Source organism: Alexandromys fortis, unplaced genomic scaffold (genome assembly GCF_014885135.2).
Source record: "Alexandromys fortis isolate MF-2015 unplaced genomic scaffold, M_Fortis_MF-2015_v1.1 scaffold_36, whole genome shotgun sequence".
NCBI lineage: Eukaryota > Metazoa > Chordata > Mammalia > Rodentia > Cricetidae > Alexandromys > Alexandromys fortis.
The window spans coordinates 8983819-9003018 of NW_026067915.1; the positions used below are offsets into that span (position 1 = coordinate 8983819).

The 19200-nt window shown below is 47.1% G+C and overlaps 1 protein-coding gene across 3 annotated transcripts in view; it reads right to left on the reverse strand.

Annotated features, from left to right (window-relative positions):
• Bsn (bassoon presynaptic cytomatrix protein) overlaps positions 1-19200 on the reverse strand; it is an 86024-nt gene that overhangs the window by 40878 nt on the left and 25946 nt on the right. For 2 of the 3 annotated variants that reach the window (XR_007591222.1, XM_050139601.1), the window contains exon 2: positions 709-1126. Coding sequence is in view for 1 of the 3 variants with exons in the window: in XM_050139601.1 (XP_049995558.1) it covers positions 709-1126 (418 nt within the window). In the remaining 2 variants the exon portion in view is untranslated. The remainder of the gene's footprint in view (positions 1-708; positions 1127-19200) is intronic. The other variant, XR_007591223.1, reaches the window with a different exon arrangement.

Sequence of the window (19200 nt, forward strand, 5' to 3'; positions counted from 1 at the left end):
ACAAAAAAAAAAAAAAAAAAAAAAAAAAAGATTTCCTTTTGCCCTAAGATCTTTTCTTTTCTTTTCTTTTTTTTTTTTTAGGTTAAAATTAAACCAGGTAAAAAAAAAGCTCTAAGTTTGTGGGGGTTTTGTTTATTTATTTTGACACAGGGTTTCTCTGTGTATCCCTGGCTGTCCTGGAACTCACTCTCTAGACCAGGCTGGCCTCAAATTCAGAAATCCTCTGCCTCTTCCTCCTGAGTGCTGGGATTAAAGACGTGCACCACCACTGCCAGAAGTATTTTTATTTTTATAGGGTTTTTCCTGCATGTATGTCTCTGTGCATCCTGAGTGGAGAATGCATCGGATCCCCAGGACTGGAGTTACAGATTGTTGTAAGTCATCTTGTGGGTGCTAAGAATTGAACCTCAATTCTCTTGAAGAGCAGATGGTACTCTTAATTGCTAAGCTTTTGCTCCAGTCCTTTTTAAGATTTTAGGGAACAAGAATCTCTCAGGAGACCTGGCGCCAGACCTTGTCATCTGATTCCACATCTTGGATCCGGTACCACCGCCACCATTACCACCCCCATCATCGGGGTACACAGGCACTGGTGACTAAGGAAAACAGCCATGGTCAGGGCTGTGAGAAAGAAAAAGAAAGGAGCCAGAGAAGAGATGCTCATGAGGAAGTGGTCGAAGGCTGGTGGAGCAGAAAGAAGGTAGTTACCTGGGTAAGATGAGGGTTGGGGTTGAATCCACATTGGTTGCAGACCTTGTTGTGACACTGGGTGCAGGTGTTGAAGTTTGGCTGGCTGGAGGTCGACGTGAGGTCCGAGGTCTTGCATATAGGACACAGGGTGCTGCTGGGGAGGGGAGCGATCTGGGGGACAGAGTAGGGGGACGTGGGAGTGCTGCCTCTGTCTGGTGACACTGAGGGGGACCGTCCTGATCTCTGTGTCCTGCTGTCTACCTGTAGTGTCCTGCGGGGACCATCAGCTTCCTGGCCTGGTGGGCCTTGAGCCCTCGTCTCTCGGGGGCTTTCTCGGCCTGGAGCAGTAGCAGAAGCAGCAGAAGCTTGCTTTGGGGTTGGAGAAGTTGCTCTCTGGCTACCCAGGGGCTCCTTGGGGTCCAGTCTCCGTGAAACACTGAAATGACATTGAAAATGACCGTTAGAGACACATCTATAGAAGTAGCTTACATAGCTCTCCAACCTAGAGTGACCCTAAGCTCCATCACTGTCCTCTTTCTCTTGCACAGTGACATAATCACAGTCACCATTTACTGTACCCGTGCTGAAGCCCTCACAAGCTTCTTAGCATCAGGCCACACGGCAGATGGACAGGACTGTCCTTTCACGCGTTGGGAAAGAGCAGCTTCTAGTTAGTAATCTCATACGGGCTGGACTTGTTTGACACGCGGTCTCCTGGAGCCCAGCTGGCCTTGAATTAGTTCTGTAGCTAAGGATTACCTTGAACTTCTGATTTCCCTGCCTCCACTTCTAAAGTGCTGGAATTACAGGCAGGCGCCACCATAGCCAATTTATAAGTTCTGGGGATAAAACTCAGGGCTTCGTGCATGTTAGGCAGGTAGTCTATCAGTGAAGCTGCACCCCAGCCAGGGACTGCACATTTAAGCTTTATTTTTATTCATGTTTACAGTGTTCTGCCTGCATGTGTATGTCCGTGCACCACTTGCGGGCACTGCCCACAGAGGCCGAAAAGGGGCATTGGATCCCCTGGTTGTGAGCAAACATGTGGATTCTAAAAGCAGCCAGTGCTCTTAACCAATGTGGTGGTCTAAATAAGAATAGCCACAAAGCCTCATAGATTTGAATGTTTAATCACCAGAGAGTGGCACTATTTGAAAGGATGAGAAGGATTAGGAGGTGTAGCCTTATTGGGGGAAGTGTGTCCCTGAGGCTGAGCTTTGGGGTTTCAGAACCCATGTCATACCCAGTTTCTCTCTCTGCCTACAGATCATGATGTAGCTCTCAACTGCTTCCCCAGCACCTGCCTCCCAGGCAACATGCCCCCTGCCATGACATTGGACTAAACCTCTGAAACTGTAAACAAGCCCCCCAATTAAAAGCTCTCTCTTGCTCTCTCTCCCTCTCTCTCTCTTTCTCTCCAGGGTTTCTCTGTGTAGCCCTTCTATCCTGAAACTCGCTCTGTAGACCAGGTTGGCCTTGAACTGACAGAGATCTGCCTGCCTCTGCCTCCCCAGTGCTGGGGTTAAAGGCGTGAGCCACCACTCCTGACAAATGCTTTCTCTTATAATAGTTGCTGAGGTTCTTCATAGCAACAGATGGCTCAGGGCCATCTCCAGCCCAGGACCGCACTACTAAGAAGCCTCAAGGTGATGCCAATATGACCAATGGGCTCTGCCCATTCCTTCCAGAGACCCTCCAGCAAGCCTGGTACCCAGCCACATCTAAGATGGTGGGATGCTTTGGTATGAAGTCAGATAGTATTTCAAATCCAGCCACTGAGAACCCGCTGAAGGAGGCCGTGTGACTAACACCATATCCATCCCACTACAACCTGTCTGCAGAGCTGGGTAGACCCTGAAGTAAAAGAAACATTCAGGCCAAAGTTCAATTTCCTGAATTCCTTCTTTGGACCAGCTCAGGTTGGTTTCTGCCAATTTACCTCTTTTCCAGTCTGAAAGAGGGTGAGTACAAAAAGTCAAAGGTCAAGTTTCCTGTTGCTTCCCAGGACATTCTAGACTGGCTATGGCCTGTATTCCCTTGGCTGGCTGCTGACAGCAAAGGGACAGACCAGGTTTGCTGCACTAGTGAGGCTTCACTTATGTAGCTCAGGTGGGCCTCGGATTCATGGCTTTGCCTCCCGCCATGATTATAGGCATGAAGTACCATGACCAGCTCAAGTGACTTGTTTTTGTTTTGGCTTTCCAGACAGGGTTTCTCAGTAGCCTGGTTATTCTAGCGCTCTGCCTGCCTCTGCCTCCCCAGTGCTTGGATTAAAGACTTGTGCCACCATTGCCTGGCTCAAAGTGACTTTTTGTTTGTTTGTTATTTTTTTGGGGGGGGGAGGTTCCAAGACAAGGTTTCTCTGTAGCTTTGGAACTCTTTCTGTAGACCAGGCTGGCCTCAAACTCACTGAGATTCACCTTTCTCTGCCTCCCAAGTGCTGGGATTAAAGGCCCAGCTCAAAGTGACTTTTTAAACTCAATGTTGTATCATAATTTAGCCTTTCTTTAGAAATTTTATCCACACTGAGGGCCTAGAACAAACTGGCACAGACCTAAGAAAAGACCTGTGACTGGCTTGCTTCCCACTGCATCCCAGGACCCACACGAGCTTCCACTGAGCAGGTACCAGTGCATGCACAGAAATGAAAGGGCGGTGTGTGAACAATGCGTGTGGTGAGCTCAGGAAGCAGGGCGCCATCAGCAGTGACATCATCCACTTCTGAACATTTCCCATGGAGTGTGCTTAGCAACGGGCTCATAGGAAACAGATTCCAACAGCCTGCCTGCCTTCCTGCCTTCCTTCCCTCCCTCCCTCTTTTCTTCCTTCCTTCTTCCTTCCATCTGCCATCTGCTTGTCTTTTCTTCCAGTTGTTCACATTGACTGACCTTTGTATTTGGTCTCGGTCCTCTGCTCTCTGTGATCCTGTCGACATACCCCACCTTCAGATTGAGGTAAGATGCAGCAGCGTTCAGCTAAGGGGACTAGGAACGCAGCCCAACACAATATCATAAGCTTATTGAAAACACTAAGAGACTTTGTCTGTGAATTTGGGGGGGGCACTTGACTGATTAGTTCCTGTGTGAACTTTTTTAACGTCACGTCAAAGAGCAGGACACACGTGAGGTTGATAAACTCCTACAGTGCAGGTCAGGCCGCCAGGCACTCGGTTACTCTTTACACATATACATATTTTATGTCTTCTTATATTCTTTATGAATACCTGCTGAATGTGTAATTAAAATGAATTTTTCAAAAAGTAAATCAGACAGGGATCCAATCCTCTGGGGTTAGAAACAGATGTGCAAACAAATCACTGCGAGTCCCAAGCCACAGTCCTGAGGAAGATGACGAGACCTCTACACTAGGCCTTAAAGGACAAGCCATGCTCCCTGAGGTGGAATAGCAAACTAGACAGAAGATACATCCAAAGGCTCAGAGGGGCCATCAGAGCATGCTCAGTGTGGGTGGAGAGAGGCAGGAGTGTGTCAGATGCAAATCGTTATCACTCCCAGCACTGAGAACAGCTCTGGTAGCATTAGTATTCAATTACCTGAATTCGTTAGAATGCTCAAGATGAACATGGGGACAGCCAGAATAACTGGGCCATTATGGTTTCCCAACAGATGCATTTGGGCTCTGTGGCCCAATGAAGATGATGAAGGCAGGAAATCCAGTGAAAAGAAAGAATTGCCCAGGAGACAGTTTATAGAATTAGGGGACAGAAAGATACAACAAAGGACATTCCTGGTTTTCAGTCCCATGGGGAATCCAGAGAAGGAAGCCTGCAGGGGTGGGGAGTAAAAAAGCAAAACTAAAAATCTGGGTTTTGTTTTATTGAAGATCGTGGGGAGCAGGAGAAATCTACAGCGTGGCCCTAGATATTTTATCTGAGAGAATGAGTTCACAGGCAATTCTCAGGAACAGAAGCCACCCAGAGAATGGTGGTCCAGGAAAACATGAAGGACCCAACAGCATTCACGAACTTAGAAAAAAGCCCAGAAACAGAGCAGTCAGAAAAAAGACAGAAGGCTGGAGAGATGGCTCAGCGGTTAAGAGCATTGCCTGCTCTTCCAAAGGTCCTGAGTTCAATTCCCAGCAACCACATGGTGGCTCACAACCATCTGTAATAAGGTCTGGTGCCCTCTTCTGGCCTGCAGGCAGACACACAGATAGAATATTGTATACATAACAAATAAATAAATAAATATTTTTAAAAATTATAAAAAAAAAAGAAAGAAAAAAGACAGAAGAAAATACCCCCACATAGCTGGGTGTGGCGGAGCACACCTTTAATCCCAGCACTTGGGAGGCAGAGGCAGCAGGATCACTGTAAGTTCGAGGCCAGCCTGATCTACAAAGTGAATTCCAGGACAGCCAGAGCTACATAGTGAGACTTTGTATCAGAAAGAGAAAGCAAAAAGAAAGAAAATGACACCACAGGGTTAGAGAGCCCCTTATTGGAGAGCAGCTGACATTGCCCTGCAGAGAGCTGAGTCCCAGGAGAAAATGGCTACACCTGTGAAGATCATGCGCCATACCATGAAAGTCCAAGATCTTCCAAAACCCAGCACAGTTCTTCCTCCTGCTTAAGAAAGGTCCCGCCATGACAGAGCTCAGGAGTCTTGGCTATCTGGACGTGCATCCCAAAATAACACAAGTGGAAGGATCAGCCTGAGGACAGATACAGACGAAAGTCTCCACAACCTGACTGCTAGAAGCAAGGAGGACGAGAGGGAGATGTCCGCAGGAGAGACTGTCCTGTGCAGAGAGACCTGGACTTGTGGACACAGGCCACGGTGAAGCCCCCAAGGTCAACGCTCCTCCCAGCAGTCTTTGGGAGGCTGCTTCTTGGGAAGTGCTGGAATAAGGACAATGCACAAGGTAGGGAGACAGACAAAAAACCAAAGGCACAGAGGGTCAGGCTGGAGGAAGAGGGCCTATATGAAGGGTGACTGGAAGCCAGCTGCAGAAACTAAAAGCACCTGAATATTTTTTCAGATCTTTATTTTATGTGTATAAGCTTTTTGCTTATATGCATGTATATGTACCATGTGCATCTGTGGTGCCTAAAGAGGCCAGAAGAGGGCATCAGATCCCCAGGAATTGGCGTTAAGAATGGTTATGAGCCACAATGTGTGTGCTGGGAACGAACCCCGAGTCCTCTACAAGAGCAGCACTTCTAATGGCTGAGCCATCCCTCCAGCTACAGTAGATAATACATCTTAATGATGGCCAAGAAAGGCCAAGGACGTGAAAACGTTCAATTTCTACCAGCTTTCCTTCCTTTCAACATTTCGGGCTATTAACTATTCACAAATAATTTTAACTCAACCCTGTTTGCCAAGGCAGGAAGGAACCTCCTGGCTCCTTCCAGGAAGGGCACAAAGCCAAACAGTCTGCCTGACCCTCATCAGCCCTAAGAAGCTCTGCGGCTTTCTGTCCCATCCATGCCACTCCTGGGAGACATAATCCACTGTGTGTTGGTGGGAGAAGCAAATTCGTTCTAGAGACTGAAAGATGCTGCAGCCCGGGTCACAACAGGACAACTGGGAAGGAGGTGGCCGCCTGGTCCACGGTGGGAAGCAGCCAGGAGCTGCTCTGGCTACTGTGGTCAGCTAGGACCTGCTAGGGCTGAAGCCTACAGGAAGGAAATGCAGGGAAGAATGGAGCCAGAGTGCGGCCAGAGGGAAACCATGCTGTGGGCTCCACCTGGCAGCATCTAGAGCATGTCCCCCCACCGCCTCCAGTTGAACATTTGAAAGAGAAAGGACTCATATTAATAAGCTGTCTCTGTTCATCAAGACGGGAGGGACCTTAAGGAAACTCTGTAAGTCAGGGCAGCTGGAAGAACCCCACAGCTTCAAATAAGGTTTTCAAAAATTCATGGCTGACCTTTCAGTAATGGGCAATTACAGCAGGGCAAACACTGTGGGAGGACCCCCACCTTTGGACACCCCCACCTTCGGGGCCGTCCTGGCGGTCTGTGGGCAAGCCAGCAGAGCAGCAGTGAAGCCAATGGTGGGCACCAGGGTGCAACTCCTGACTCCTGGAGTTCCCCCCTCAGGAACGATTCCAGTTTCCACACAAGGTACCCCTTACTCAGCCTACAGGCCAGCAACCTCCTGCCTTTTTTTAAAAAAAATCATGTGATCCTGTCAGTAAAATATGTTTTTGCATTCCCAACACATGAATATTTATCTACAATTACATGCTCTTAGACTATTCATAAAATGTCCGCCCCCCCCAGACAGGAAGGCTTTATTTATTTTTTTTTTTTCAAGACAGGGTTTCTCTGTGGCTTTGGAGCCTGTCCTGGAACTAGCTCTGTAAACCAGGCTGGTCTCGAACTCACAGAGATCCACCTGCTTCTGCCTCCCGAGTGCTGGGATTAAAGGCGTGCACCACCATCGCCCGCCCGACCGACAGGAAGGTTTTAAAGGATGCTTGATAGAGAACAAACAAGAGTGCTGGGCACAGCTCAGGGGGGGTGAAGGATTGTGGTCAGCACTCTGCGGGTAGGGGCGGGAAGATCACAAGTTCAAGGTCACCCTTAGAGAAGTTCACAACTTGAGACTAGCCTGGGCTAGAAAAAGAAAGGTGAGGAGACATAAATAGTTTTCATATTTTCTACTTTGTCCCACCTCCTACCCAACATGTGCCCTAGTTTAGAAGCCGCCACTGAGATACCCAATCTCCAGTCTTTTTTTAAAAGACTATTTTTAGTTAGGTAGGTGTGTGTGTGTGTGTGTGTGTGTGTGTGTGTGTGTTGAATGCAGTACCTTCAGAACCAAAAACCTTCAGAAGCTAGAAGTGTGGTGGTTTGAAGAAGAATGGCCCCCGTAGGCTCCTACATTTGATGCAATCATCAGGGAGTGGCCCTAAGAGATGGATTAGGAGGTGTGTGGCCTTGTTGGAGGAAGTGTGTCACTGGGTGTCTGTTCATAGCAATGGAACACTGATTAAGACAGGAAGCATAGAGGGAAATACCATTGCCTTCAACTACACACAAAAGTCATGGACTTAACTATTTACGACAGGGGACAAAACCAAACCCTTAACCATGTCTCCAGTGATAGGCAGCTTTTAGAGGGTTTCACTCAGAACTGGGCTAGACACACCTCTTGCCAAATTCATTCCCTGCTAGGAAAACAGAAGGCATACAGTAATAGTTTGTGGAGTGTTTACCTTTGACCTTCCCTGAATCCCTTCCCCCATCTCTTCAGTCTTCCCCATCTGTATGTGGGAAACAGAAAGCATCAACTACCATAAGCTCCCTCTGGCTTTGAAGGCTGAATGTCTCTTGCTCCGTGGTGTCTGAGACAGCCAGACATGTGAATGACAGCTTGCTTACAGGTTAGTGGTTGCTGAATGCAATCTCCTTAGCCTAAGGACTATGTCATAGGTTTATCGCTGATATCTAGGCAGTTTATCTCTAGAAATAGTTACCTATTCATTCATCCACACAAAAAGAATTCACAGGGATCACATTTTGGGTCCTTGAATGTTTGACTGTGTTTGAACTTGAACAACACCTGAGCTAGACATAAGACTCTGAGCCCCACTTTGCTTCCCTGAACTCTCCAGCTGCAGCTACTGTCTTCTGTGGAAGAGAACGCTGGGTCGGTCTCATTTTCCTTTTTTATATGTTAACCTTCTCCCTCTAGACCAGGTTCTCAACCTGTAGGTCACAACGTTTTAGGGATCAAACAACGCTCTCACAGGGGTCGCATATCAGATATTTATGTTATAATTCATAATAGTATGAAAATTAATTGTATGGCTGGGGTCACCACAACATGAAGAACTGTATTAAAGGTTGCAGCATTGGGAGGGCTGAGAATCCCTGTGCCAGATAAACAAGAACTCTTTCTTTTTGAAGTTTGGTGACTTCACCAAGACATGTTTGGGGGTTGACCAATCCATATTTCCTGAAATTGCCGATGTCCTCTCAGACTAAGACATCAGCTGGGTGTGGTGGCACAGGCTTGTAATTTTAGTGACTAAGGAGGTGCACACACACATACACACACCACACTACACATATTGGTTTTGTTATTGTTGTTTTTGAGACAGGGTTTCTTTTAAAAAAATTATTTATTTATTATGTATATAGTATTCTGCCTGCATGCATCCCTGCACACTAGAAGAGGGCGCCAGATCTCATTACAGATGGTTGTGAGACACCATGTGGTTGCTAGGAATTGAACTCAGGGCCTCTGGAAGAGCAGCCAGTGGTCTTAACCTCTGAGCCATCTCTCCATCCCCAAGACGGGGTTTCTTTGTGTAGCCCTTGCTGTTCTGGAACTTACTCTGTAGACTAGCCTGGCCTTGAATTCACAGAGATCCACCTGCCTTTGCCTCCCAAGTGCTGGGATTAAAGGTGTGGGCCACCACGGCCTGACTTGGACCCTTTTTGTAAAAGAAAAGTTTCTGGCAGTTCTCAGTCCTCCTGAAGTCCACAGAGGAATAACCCTATTGATTTGACCATCACCATGGCCATTCCCTACCTTCTGCCTATAACACTGGCCTCTCTCTAGTCACAAGCATACATCTGTATGTAAGCCCTGAGTGAATCCTGGGAACTCACAGATAACCGGGTATGAATCTATGTCCAGGAGTTCACCAGGAGGCTATCCAAATGTTTCCATAGCACATGCGAACCACACCTCTGATGTGAAGCCACCCTGAGGTCACCTTCCATATGCTCATACCATGTGAATCACACCGCTGGTGTGAAGCCACCCTGAGGTCACCTTCCACAAGTGTTAGAAGCAAAGGTTGCCTCCCTGCAGGATACTATGGGCTTACTTTCTGTCGTTCAGGTCAGAATGTGAGCCCCCAGGAGGACAAGGGCTCCCTGAACCTTTGTGGTGTAGTCCCTGCTTGCCAGCTGAAGGAAGCAAGTTCCATAGCTTGTTTTAATTAACCAGTGTATATATATATATATATATATATATATATATATAAATAATTAGGAAAGGTTTGTAGGAAATGACCCTGTTAAGACTCCTTTTAGGTGAATTAAGACAGACATGTTTATACTATTCATCTATTACAAAGTTCTGGTTCAACCAATTAATTATTCATAAATTCCCAGAGGACCCGAGAAAAAGAATGGGTTTTACAGCATGGCAGAAGAGCTGGTTTCTCTAGTAAGACTTAGTAGAAGGGAGAATGCTGTAGCTTTGCCATTGTACCTATGGGCTCCTTCCCTGACTTGTTTGGACCTGGCTAACTGCTCATCCCAGCAGAGACATGCAGAGGCATTCCTGCTGAGAGTCAAAAGGGCCAGTGATGAAGGGAGAGCGAGGACAGGCAGGTATCCAGGCCAGAGTCACTACCCGAAACTGAGACCCAGGCCAACAGCTCCTTGAAGGGCTCTCCCTGTCACCTCCTAGGCTTTCCCAACAGCTTGGTATAGATCACCAGAAGAAATGAAGGCCAAGCGTTAGGAACTCTTCCTTTGGGCACTGGTAAGCACTGAGCCTGGGGTGCTGACTTTGCCTGTGCACATTACAGAGCTTCTCTGTGCCCAGACCTGCAGCACACATTTGAGACCTAAGGAACTTCCTGACCTTCTATTCTGTTGTGAGTAGGTGGTTCCAGACCCACCAGCTAGCTCTATGGACTCCTCAACCTGGACCAGCTTAGCTAGCCACTTTTCCACAGCCTTCTGGGAGTGCTGTGGCTCCCGGCATGACCAGGTCACCGAGCCTCTTGCTCCTCACCCAACTTGCATACATCTGTGTTAAGATCCCACGTGGGGACAGTTTTGAACTGTGTGCTGTCCTAGTTTCCCGACCCACGGGGAGAAGCTCCTGAAGCCAGGAAACTCTAATTAGAAGTCAGAAGTCACGGCGTAAAGCTGAGCCAGCTGTTCCCAAGTCCCAGCTACTGCACTTTCTACTACAGCCTCTACCAAAGGGACAGTGCACAAGCCTCTTCCAAATTCTGCTGCAACTGGGAAGTCGAGATAAGCAAAAGGAACCTGAGAGCCTTTGTGACTATAGAGAACACAAGCCCCAGCCCCTGCCTACTGTTCCCAAGAACGAAAAGATCCTGGACCAGAAACTCCTTACGTTTCTGCCTTATCTTCAGTGTCTGTGCCTCATGAGAGACTCAGGGCTCAGCTGATGCCTCTCCAGTTCTTCTCGAGACATAGCAAGGAAGACATGGCCAACAGCACAGCTGGTGGGATAACTCAGGGTTTGTAGCGCTAATACTTGAATGGGCTGAACATGTGTGATGCTTGGGGTCTGGGCTGAACCCAGAAACTCCCTGGTGTCTGATGTATTACAAAGCCTGCTGTTTGAGATTTCCACCATAAGGCTGCCTGGCCTGAGATCCCTTGAATGAATTCTCATAGAGAGTCAATAGAATTTAAAACTATATCTAGCCAGGCAGTGGTGGCGCACGCCTTTAATCCCAGCACTCAGGACGCAGAGGCAGTCAGATCTCTGTGAGTTCAAGGCTAGCCTGGGCTACAGAGCTAGTTCCAGAACAACTAGGGCTACACAGAGAATCCCTGTATCAAAAACCCAAAACAAACAAATAAAAGTGTATCTATTGTCCATTCAGGGAAAGAATCACCAAAGTAACTTTCTTGTACCCCATGTTAATAAGTTATCTTTCTACATAATGGGAGGGGCATAAATGTGAGCAAGGTGATGGTATACAGGTATGAAATGTCATGAGCTGAGCATGGTAGTCTACACCTGTATGGAAGTGTGAGCTTTGGCTACACAGTGAATTTCTAGTCAACCAGGGAGACCTTACTTAGAAAGGAAGGAAAAAGAAAGAAAGGAAGAAAGAAAACTTAAAGTTATAAGGAAATGCATTGTTTTATATACTAAAAAATAATAAATAAGCAACTAAAGGACAGAAGAAATTGCTCAGAGATAAAGGCTTCCTGTTTTAAATATTAAGGGAAATGAAAAAGTTACTAATAATATTTCTGCTTCTTTCTATTTAAGAGTAAGAAAAAACTTGTCTGTGACTAAAAATGGTTAAAAAAGAATTGGGGAAATGCCTATTGACTTTCTTTCTCTCTTTCTTTCTTCCTTCCTTTCTTTCTTTCTTTCTTTCTTTCTTTCTTTCTTTCTTTCTTTCTTTCTTCTTAGTTTTAATTCTGAAAGAAAACAAAAGGAAGAACTGAGGTAGCTTAGTAGGTAAAGGCACTTGCCACCAAGCATAAAAATCTGAGTTCAGTACCAGGGGTCCACATGACGAAAGGAGAACCAACTCTGGAAAAGCTGTTCTCTAATCTCCACACGCATGCCATGCTAGGCACATGTGCACACGCACACACACACACCACATCATTAAATAGAAATGTACAAAAATTATAGAAGGGGTCAGAATTTCCCATCTCCACTTGCGCTGAGACACCCGGTGAGCAGTGTATCACTTGTCCCCGCGGCCCAGGGACAAGGGCACTTGAGTAGGCTTCTACCAGAGACTGAAGAGTCCCACTTTGACAAAGGACCTACAGCAAGACAGTGGTTAACACTAGAAACAGCAGGGAGGGGCCAGCGAATGGATCAGCAAGCCTGTATCTGTGTTCCATCTCCAGCACCCACGGTGGCAGGATAAAACTGACTCATGGAAGCTGTCCTCTGACCTCCACACACAATCCACAGCACATGCCCCCCAAATCATACACATACACAATAACGATTTTCAAAAGAGATAGCCAAAATCAAGGAGAAATAAGACCTTTGCTTTGCATGCTCAAACTTATTACAGTCAAAAGAATTTAAAAAATAAATGTTTTTACCCACAAAACTCCACTTTTCACACATGAAGCAATGGGAACTTGAATGTTCGCGTGCGTGCGTGTATGCATGGGCATGCATGTGTGTTTGTGTGTTAAAGATGTAAGAGTCCTCCCAGGAAAAGAAAAGAATGTGGGATACGAGAGCAAGAGAAATCCTGGAGGAGGAGGAGGAGGAGGAGGAGGAGGAGGAGGAGGAGGAGAAGGAGGAGAAGGATGGTGTGTGTGTGTGTGTGTCTAGAGAAAAGTGGATCTTCTAACTTTCTTCTACACATGGCCAGAGAGTTCTCAGAGCCTGCACAGGACCCAGCCAGCAGGTTCAGTATGTTTGTCAACTGAAAGACTGGTTAGGGAGCCAGAGGCTCTCTGTGGTAGGGGCCAATGCCCTGGGCATGGAAGACAAGGGACCCACTACAATAACCCTGGAGCCTACCGGGCATCCCAGCCCAATGACAGACAGGAATGGGGAAGGACTTGAAAGCCTGGGATAGACATGACAGTATCTGCTCAGAAAGCTTATTCCGAAAGTCTAGCTGAGAAAGGCCTGTTTTTCTGGGTCAGTGACCACAATCAGTCACACATGTGAAGGAAGCCTTAAAGAGTCACACTGTGCAAGCGCTCACGAAGCATGAGAATGAGGCCTTCTGGAAGCATCTAGAATGAGGCCTTCTGGAAGCATCTCCAAGGAGACCAACCACCCGACTGTGGGCATTGGCTCACGTCCTCCATAGCACACTACAGTGGGACTCCTAGTCTCTAGGCAGTTTCCTATTCCAGTACTGCCTGCAGACAAGGATTCCTGGTGCCACACCCGACTCATCCCGCCCCAGCTCACCCTACATTCTCTTTCGATAAGGCCCAGTTTCCTAGGCTGGGGAAGGGCTCCATGGACAAAGCACCTGCTGTGAAACATGAGCATTGCAGTGTGGATCTCAGAAGCCACATAAAAGCTGGGTGGGCATGGAAACTTTGTACTCTCAGCACTTGGGGGACCCTCAGGGCAAGCTGACTAGTGAGGCTACACACAATTGGTGAGCTCTAGGATTAATGGGTGACTGGGTCTCAATATATAAAGTGAAGAGCAATCAAGAAAAACACCATACATCACCTACATCAATGTTGGACCTCCACACATGTAAGAATAAACATGTATAGTTGCAGAACATGTACACACATGTATACCCACACACATATATAAGTGCACACACTCGCCGGGCGTTGGTGGCACACGCCTTTAATCCCAGCGCTTGGGAGGCAGAGGTAGGCAGATCTCTGTGAGATCAAGGCCAGCCTGGTCTACAGAGTTAGTTCCAGGATAGTCGGGGCTGATATACAGAGAAACCGAGTCTCAAAAAACCAAAACAAAACAATAAAAAAATTGAGCTGTGTCCAAGCCTGTAAGGAATTTTCTTAATTACTGATTGGTAGAAGAGGGCCTAGCCCATTGTGGGGGTGCCACCCTGGGCTGGTGGTCCCGAGTTTTATAAGAAAGCAGGCTGAGCAAGCCACAGGGAGCAAGACAGTAAGCAACACTCTTCCATAGCCTCTGCATCAGCTTCTGCCTCCAGGTTCCTGCCCTGACTTCCTTCAGTGATGAACTATGATGTGCAAGTGGAAGCCAAATAAACCCTTTCCTCCTCAGCCTGCTTTGGTCATGGTATTTCATCACAGCAATAGAAACTCTAACTAGGATGGTAAATGAGATGCATTTCAGCCAGAAAAGCAGCCCCTCTTCTAAACAGCACCCACTGCAACATCAAAGGGCACGTGCACAGACGCCACCTTTCCATCTTCAGCATCCCTGTGTCCGTGTTCCACACGCTGTCAGCCTCAGTGCGGGAGAATGTACGTGGATGCTGGCTCACTTCCCCTCTTCCAATTACCGTCTTTCCTCGGCGATTTTCTTTTTTAGAAGATGTATTTCTTTTTATGTGTACGAGTGTTTTGTATATATCTCTGCATGCCTGTTTCCAAAGGGGGTCAGAAGAAGGTGACAGGTCCCCTGGCACTGGAGTTTGACATCTCCATGTGGGTGCTGGGAATAAAACCCAGGTCCTTTGCAAAAGCAGCAAGTGCATTTAACCACTAAGTCGTTGCTCTAGTCCTTCCTCTGTGGTTTTTGGCTTTTCAGGGTCTCAGGTAGTCAGGCTGGCCTCAAACTCTCTATGGAGCCAAGGGTGACCCTGAACTCCTGATCCTCCTGCCTCTGCTCTCCAAGTGCTGGGACTACAGGTGTGAACAGCATGCCTGTTTCCTGTGCTGCAGAGTGAACCCAGAGCCTCATGCGAGCTGGCCAAGTGCTCTGCTGGCTGAGCTACATCACCACGCCCGCTTTTACACAGTTCTGAGCAATCCAGCTGGGGCTCTGGGCTCTGACCTTTTCTCTGATATAAGGTAAAAACTTCCCATCTAAGGTTTTTAATCTAGTTCAACTTAACAGTAATACCTTTCGAGTGCCTGGACCCACGCTCACCAAGAGAAGCCGTCTCTCTGGCCACAGGAACTGTCTCCCTGCCTCTCCTTCCCAGGGTTCCTATCTGGGGAGCAGAGGCTCGGGGACATTTCTGAACCTAGCTAACGTGGTGAGAGCATTGATTCAGCTTTAAATTTCACAAAAACAAATGTCTGAGGAGCTGGAAAGAGGGTTCAGTGGTTAAGAACACTTCTACTCTTGCTCAGTTCCCAGCACCCATACAGTGGCTCACAACACCCTGTAACTCCAATTTCAGAGGACTGGACACTCTTTTCTAACTTCTGCAGGCACCAGACACATATGTGACACACATATATAATGCAAATATCTGTGTTTTCCAATGGCCTTTTGAATAAATCTTAAGGTGGCTGGAGAGATGGCATAGTGGTTAGGTGCTCTTGTTCTTTTTGTTTGTTTGGTTTGGTTTTTGAGACAAAGTTTCTCTGTGTAGCTTTGGAGACTGTACTAGAACTCCCTTTTTAGACAAGCCTGGCCTCAAACTCACAGAAATCCACCTGTCTCTGCCTCCCGAGTGCTGGGATTAAAGGCGTGTGCCACCACCACCCAGCCTTTTCTGATGGTCTTACAAGACACCTGGGAAAGGGTCATTCAGTCCCAGGGGTTGCGACCCATAGGTTGAGAACCACTGTTGTACTTAGACCCATGGTAACAAACATATAATCCCAGAGGTTGGCTGAGGCAGGACTATCCCTTTAAAGCTAACCTAGACTACACCAAAAGTACTAGGCTAGCCTAAGCTACATAGTGAAGCCCTGTTTTAGAGGGAGAGGAAGAGAGAAATTGGTCCCATATGTCAGCTTGTGGAGCTGGAATCAGAATTAATACTGGAGGAAAATACTTGGTGAGATACTATACATGCACGTGTGTGCGTGTATGACAGTAATGCTCACATGTACATACACATGCATGAGCACATGAATACATGTGTGGTCACATTCTCTATGGCTCAGGGATAACCACCAAGTAATGAAGGAGGCCTGCTCCCAAAGGGAAGGGCAAATGCCCTGAACAACAGCCCAGGCCAGAAATCACCATGCCAGGGCCAGCCTGGGCCAACACAGAATCCAGGACCATGCCAGCAAAAGGAATATAGATGCCAGGTGCACAGTAGGCACCGAGGAAAACATTAGCTTTCGCCTTCCTCCCTTCCTTCCCTGGCTCAACAGCAAGTAGAGTGGGCAGGAAGCCTGAGATTCTGATGCCAAAGTCTCAGGGAAGTGGGAAGTAATGCGAAGTCAGCCAGAAACTCTAAGAGAAAAGAAAGGATGAGCTGTAAGGTCTGTGCTTGACAGGAGAAGATCAGGATCTGAGAGCCCAAAGCCCACCCCACCCCACCCCTACCCGAATCAGGTGAATCAGGTGAGTGCATGGGGAGCCCCCACAGCCTTGCTGAAAGGCTAAGGGCAACACTATATGTTCGGGCGTGGCCAGGCTTCCAAGGTCAAAGGAATGTCTGAGGAAGGGGCTGGGAACCTGGGCACACTGGGTACCTGGAAACGGAGTGGGTATCAGAAATAGACTCAAGGACACCGGAGGGAACCTTGGAGAGGAAAAGTATCAGGCTTTTACAAGGCTGCTGCTCCACTACACCTCAGCTTCTCTTCGGGGAGCAGGTGCCTGGCACTGAGCTGCTCTGCAGACTTGATTACCTGGCACGGATGTAGGCAGATAAGGCTGCTCATCTCATGGAACTTGCCTTATGGCCAAGATGCAGGAAAAACCCAAGAAGACAAATCCAGGGCATGAGAGGTGTTTAGAAGAACATGGGGGAGGAAGTAGGGAGACGTCTGAAGAAGGCATGTGTGAGAAGAATCATACAAACATCCTGGGAGTTGTACCAGGGCTCAGGGAAGGGCATCTAAGGGAGGAAGGGGAGGAGCTGGGAGGCCTGGGACACAGGACCCTCACCAAACCTCGGCATCTCATCTCAGAGTCACTCTGATGTCCACTAGGCTGTTAGAGATATTCAAGGATCTCTGATCACAACAGCTAAAATGTATTACAAACCTCATGTCCATCGACAGATGAATAAACAGTTTTCTATATACGTATGGCAAAATGTTACCTAGCCCCAAAGAGGAAGGAAATGAAAACATGCCGCAATGGATAAACCCTAAAGACATTGTGCTAATGAGATAAGCAGTCTCAAAAAAGCAGATGTTACAGAAAGTACCTGAAATCTACACTTAGCCAAATTCTTAGAGACAAAGTAAAACCCTGGGCACCAGGGTCCCGGGGAAGGAAGGGGGTTACTGTGGAGCAGTGCAGTTTCTGTTTGAGACCCTGAAGGGCTCTGGAGATGACCGGCTTCACAACAGTGTGAGCATGCCCAATACCACTGAACTGTACACTTAGATGGTGTAAGATCAGCATGGAGGCGCACGCCTGTAATCCCAGCACCCAGGAGGCAGAGGCAGGTGGATGTCTGTGAGTTTGAGGCCAGCCTGGGCTACAGAGCTGTCTCAAACCTCCCCACAAAGAAAAGAAAAAGAAAAAAGAAAGTACAGAGTTCTCCATGGACCTCTGTATGAACACTGTGATAGGACACCGGCCCACACATACATCATGCACACACAATAATAATAAACAAAAATGCAAGAAACAAAAAGTTGAAATTCCATATGATGCATATTTTACCAGAGTAAAGAAGGCAAAAAAAAAAAATGAAGTTCAGGATCCTGCTATACTGTAAGTGAAACTAAATACCTACTAAGTAGAAGGGTTAAGACAAAAAGGCAAATTTCATTATTCCATGTATATAAAATTCATAGAAAAGGCAAATGCATAGATGCAAAAAGCAGACTAGTGACTGTTGGGGGCTAGGGAAAAGATGGGAGTAACTTATTAATGAAAATGGAGTTTTCTTTTTAAAAATTATTGATTTTTAAAAGTTTATTATTCTTTCAAGATTTTTTTTATTTTATATGTATGGATGTTTTGCATACATGTACGTCTGTGTACCATATACATGTGTGGTACCCAGGGAGGCCAAAAGGAAGTGTTGGGTCCCCTGGTACCGGAGTTACAGATGGTTGTGAGCTGTCATGTAGATGCTAGGAATTGAACAGTGATCCTCTAAAAAAGCAACAAGTGCTCTCTTTAACTTTTTGGGGGGGTGCTTTTTTAAGACACGGTTTTTCTGCGTAGTCCTGGTTGTCCTGGAACTCACTCTGTAGACCAGGCTGGCTTCAGAGATCCCTGTCTCTGCCTCCCAAGTGCTGGGATTAAAGGTGTGTGCCACCATTGCCCGGCTACAAGTGTCCTTAACCACACTGTATCACCTGTTCAGCCCCTTTACTTGTATTTTTTATCTGTCTGTCTGTCTGCCTGCCTGCCTGCCTGCCTGCCTGTCTGTCTGTCTGTCTATCTACCTACCTATCTAAGACAGGATCTTTCTATATAGTCCAGGCTGTCCTAGAATTTGCTATTATAGGCTGGCTTTGAACTTCCAGAGATCAACCTGCATCAGCCTCCTGAGTGCTAGAATTAAGGACACGGGCCACCATGCCCAGATATTTTTAATTTTTTTTTCTAAGACAAGGTTTCTTTGTGTAACAATCCTAGCTGTCCTGGAACTCACTCTGTAGAGCAGGCTGGCCTCAAACTCAGAGAGATCCACCTGTCTCTGCCTCCCAAGTACTGGGATTAAAGGTGTGTGCCACTACTGCCCAGCAATATTTTTAACAGATTTTTTTATTTAATTAATTTGTGAAGCATGTGTGTGTGTTTGTGTGTGTGAGAGAGACAGAGACAGAAAGACAAAGACACAGAGAGAGAGAGAGACAGACAGATAGCTCTCTCTTTCACTGTATCACCAGGAGAGAGAGAGAGAGAGAGAGAGAGAGAGAGAGANAGAGAGAGAGAGAGAGAGAGAGAGAGAGAGAGAGAGAAAGATGGACGGACAGACAGACGGACGGACAGATAGTTTTCTCTTTCACGGCATCACCAGGAATGGAGCTCGGGTCTGGCTAGCACAGCCAGCACTTTCTCCACCGAGCCATCTCACTAGCACTGAGTTTTTTTCTGAAATGATGAAAGTGAGAACTCCATAGAGGGGCTGCTGTGTAGTATTGTGAATGTACTAAGAGCAGGGACCACTCTAAACAGTTAATTTACTATTATGCCCCTGCTCCCTCTACTTGCCTTGTTCCTGCAATGAGGCAGGCTGCCTGTGAGCCAAGAACAAATGTGCTGGCATCCATGGTCTTCCTAGCCCAACAGCTCAGCCCTCCTCACACAC